This window comes from Microtus oregoni, unplaced genomic scaffold, assembly GCF_018167655.1.
Source record: "Microtus oregoni isolate MIOR12 unplaced genomic scaffold, Mior012 000121F_ref0000216, whole genome shotgun sequence".
NCBI lineage: Eukaryota > Metazoa > Chordata > Mammalia > Rodentia > Cricetidae > Microtus > Microtus oregoni.
In genome coordinates, this window is record NW_024544753.1 from 1,208,184 (window position 1) to 1,212,369 (window position 4,186).

General features: G+C 54.7%; 1 protein-coding gene across 1 annotated transcript; it reads right to left on the reverse strand.

Moving 5' to 3' along the window:
* Positions 1-2,110: 2,110 nt before the first annotated feature.
* LOC121444373 (polypyrimidine tract-binding protein 1-like) lies at positions 2,111-3,976 on the reverse strand. Its single transcript, XM_041646185.1, has 2 exons — positions 3,613-3,976; positions 2,111-3,345 (listed from the first exon to the last, which is right to left on the reverse strand). Exons 1-2 carry the CDS (start codon positions 3,974-3,976, stop codon positions 2,111-2,113), a joined length of 1,599 nt encoding a protein of 532 aa, XP_041502119.1.
* Between the last annotated feature and the right edge of the window lie 210 nt (positions 3,977-4,186).

Here is a 4,186-nt window from a genome sequence, read left to right on the forward strand (position 1 = left end):
GCCCCTGTAAAATCAAATGCTGGTTATATATGATGGCTATATATATATATATATATATATATATATATATATATACACACATACACACATTATGTCTTAGTATGTAGATATATGTACATACAGGTATCTATATTCTACCAAGACACAATGGCACAGAGGAAATATGTGGACACAGCAAAGAAAGATCAGAGCAAACCAAGACTGAAATCCAGGAGAGGAAAGGCTGCAGCTTCTTGTCCATCATCTGGGGCTCCTTTGGGAACCCGACTGCTTCCAAAGGTCTGGCGTAGAACAGTCCCTCCAGCTGAGGTCCATGGAGTCCCTCTCTTGCGAGGACTCCACTCTGCAGCCACACCTTGTCTCAGGGGTTGGCACATGCTCTTGGCATCCCCCACGTCCTGGGGTCTCTGCTGCAAATTAGGCTTTGCCTCTCTGCAGCAGCAACCCAGGGACCTCTAGTCTGGACCATGACCTGGCCCACTGCCTAGTTTCAGCGGCTTCATTGGCTCTTACCCAAAGCTGTCATTGCCCAATCTTTTATTTTATTTTATTTCGTGTATTTTTTGTAAGCATTTTACTGTGCTTGCAAACGGGGCGGCAGGTGGAGTGTGTTGCCACACCACCTTGAGATGTCGTATGCTCCCCAGGACTTAAAAAAAACAGTAGTGTTCTCTGTCTGCCTTGGTGGTTCAGTTCAGTCCGAGCAAATGGCCCTCCGAGGTGTTCTCTTTGAACAGCAGCCACCTTCAGCGGTGTTCTAACCCACGCCTCTCCTTCCCGACACAGTATCACTTTTCTACGTCACAGCCTTCAGTGGGCACGGAGTGCCCTCCTGGCACCTTTCCTACTCTGCCAGTATAGACCAGGAGGCCTCTCTGTGTTGGGGCTAATTCCATTCCCAGGGACAGCTAGCTGTGTTTGGCTGTAACTTTGACCTCTTTTCTCTCCTTGACAGTCTATGGTTTTCACACCTTTCTGCTCCACTCCTTGCTCTCTCTGCAGGCTTGGGTGAGAGCTTTGATAGTGACCTCCACACAGCCTGAGTGCTATCCTGTCCCTAAGGTTCTCCCAAGAAACAAAGTAGCCCACTGCTTTTGAATTCTGCATCCCTCACGTTCCCAGGACACAAGCAAAATGCAGCTAGGCTCTTGGCCAGAATTTCACACAAATGGCCTCCCAAAAGGAGTCTTAGTTCCCTCTGAAACCTCACAAGCCGGGCCTCCTCGACTGCCTGGATTTCTCCCAGCGTCCTGGTCTTCCAAACCCCTACCAGGAGGGCCCATGAAGCTCTCCCTTCAGCATTCTAGGCCCTTCCCAGGGCCAAGTTCTGAACTCTCCCAAGTTCCTGCCCCCAGACCACCTAGAAGCCCTACATACCACATGGCCGGGTTCTTCCCAGCAATGGCCTGGCCCATCCCACATCTCACTCTCCCTTGTTACTGTTCTCATTGCTGAAGAACAAATAACCCTCTCCTCCCAATATAAAGGAGGAAGTGGGGAGGGCACATCCCACCTTGGTGGAGAAGGGAAGGTGTCAGCAACAGGAGCAGGATCAAAGAGCAGGAGGCTGGCTGTTGGCATCTCACTGGTAGTCAGGAAGCAGCAGAGCAAGCACAGGAAATGGGGCAGGGCTCCAAAGCCTCCTCACCCTTCCAGGTGACTCTCCTCCTCCGGGAAGGTTCCATCTCCTAAAGTCTCCACAGCCTTTCAATAGAATGCCACCAACTGGTGTTCACGAGTTCAAACGCATTGAGTCTCTGGAGGCCGCTTCACCCCCAAAGCTCAACAGTAGCCCAGGTGGGGGCAGGCAGGTCTCAAGGGTGGGAAAGTGCCAGATGTACAGTCCAGAGCACCTGCTGTGGCCAAGTGTCTGGAGCTCCAGGGGGCAGCACCCTGCCCTTCCTAGGGATAACAGGGCTGCTTGAGGTTCCCTCTCCCACTGCCAGCAAGGTGACTACAGTCAGTCCTTTTAACATCAAGGAAGCCACTGATCTCTCTCTCTCCCTCAGACAGCAGCCACTCTCTGTTCTGTTCAGTTCACTGCAGCCGCCATTAAATTCTCCTTCTCTCTGGTGGAGGAAGCTGTCTGCATTGGGCCTGGCACGGTCCTCTAGATGGTGATCCTGGAGAAGGAGACTCGCAGGTGGTGGTTCGGGCCTAGGGTGTGACCATGCAGCTCGACCAGAGCCTGGATGGCCTCCTCTACTGAGCCCATCCGGATCAGTGCCATCTTGCGGTCCTTTGGGAAGAACTTGAAGGCCTTGACAGAACCCCCGCTGCTGGAGAAGAGTTTCTTGAGGTCTTCCTCCAAGACCGAGCTGGGTAGGTTGGAGAGGTGCAGGGTGGCAGAGGGTGGGAAGATGTTCTGGAAGTTCTTGGATCCGGGCTTCTTAAAGCGGTGCAGCGGGGATTTGGCATAGTCTTTAGTGAGGCCCTGGTCTTCCTTGCCCTCCTGGGGCAGCTTCACGCTCTGGTGCTTCGATGGCATGATGCAGAGAGTCTTGCCATACAGTTTGTGCCCATTCAGGTGCCTCAGGGCCAGCTCAGCCTGGCCGCCATCAGCCATCTGCACTAGCGCGTTCTCCTTGTTACTGTACAGGATCTTCACCCGGTGCACATTGCCATAGGCACCAAACAGAATAAAGAGGCTTTGGGGTGTGACTTTCTCAGGGTTGAGGTTGGCAACCAGAAGGACAGCGTTTGCCACACCTGGGGAGCCTGAGCTGATGACTGGGCTCTCTGCTCCAGCTGCCGCTGCTGCCACAGCCACTTCTGGTATGGCCAGGGGTGCCAGGACCGTACCCACTTCTGGGATGGCAAAGCCTGCAGTTTGGGGAATTGCAAATGTTTGCAGTAACCCAGTGCTTGCATATGGAGAAGCTGGGACCACGACAGGTGCATCGAACGCTGTGGCCATGTTCTGGGCTGGCAAGGGTTGGCTGTCGCCCGAGGGCAAGTCTGGGCGCGTGTAGTCACGGCTCCTGTCGTTGTTGTACATGACTGTGAGGTCAGTGAGCCCAGAGAAGGCAATGTGCAGTGTGCAGCAGGCGTCGTAGATGTTCTGCCCATCCAAGAACAGCTTGGCACGCTGGGCACTCAGTGCGTCAGCATACTGTAACAGCACCTGGAACCGGCTATTCTTACTGTATATGATGATTTTCAGAACTGTGCCAAACCTGGAGAAGAGCTGGTGCAGCACGTCCAAGGTCACATGATAGAAGTAGTTCTCCACGAGGATCCTGAGCACTGGGCTGTGCGTGGCCACCACTGTCCCCGTGTCCACATCAGCGGCAGGGGCAGCCGAGGGCAAATCTGCTGCCCGATCTGAGTTCTCAGCTGGCAGGCCTGGCTGGGCACAGACCTGGCTGGAGGCACCTGCGCAGCCTGCCTGGGAATCCACCTGAGTGTGGTCGCTCTCCTGGCTGGGGACAACCACAAAGCTAGAAGCAAGGGCCTTGCTGGTGGCACCTGCCCTGCTGGAGGCCCAGGACCATTTGGAGGCACTCTTCTGCCTGGGTTCACCCTCCTGGCTGGAGGTAGTCCCCTGCCTGGGTTCCCCGTCCTGGATAGAGGCACTCCCCTGCTTGGGTTCCCCCTCCTGGCTGGAGGCACCTGCCTGCCCGGGAGCACTGGCCTGCTCGTGGGATCTGCTCACCTTGAGTTCTTTGTAGCGGGAGAACTGCACGTGGACAGGCTGCCCACGCAGCACAGGAGACACCCAGGTGTAGTAGCTGACCATGGTGTTGGCGGCCTCCTCCGTGCTCATCTCCATGAAAGCCTGGTTCTTGCTCTTCAGAAACAGTAGATTGGACACCTTCCCGAACGGCAACGCCAGACAGAGAACTTCTCTTTCGGTGACACTGCTTGGCAGCCTGTGGATGTGGATCACTCTGGACGGGCCCACAACACTCCTGCTATCCCTTTTGAGCCTCTTGCTGTCATTTCCTTTGGGTGCAGAGGGTGAGTTGCTGCTCATGACAGCGACTGGCTGGGGACAAAGGCAGAGAGAAGAGCTCCTGCGACCACAGCCCTCAACCAACTGCTGTGTGTAAGGAACAAGAGCAGAATGGCAGGAGATGCAGTGGAGGGGAGTGAATAGCCCAGCCCTCCTTGTTTGATACAGTGTTGTCCCTGCTGTGGAACACTGAGACACTCCCCTCACTATTCTGGAGCATTCTCTGCTTTT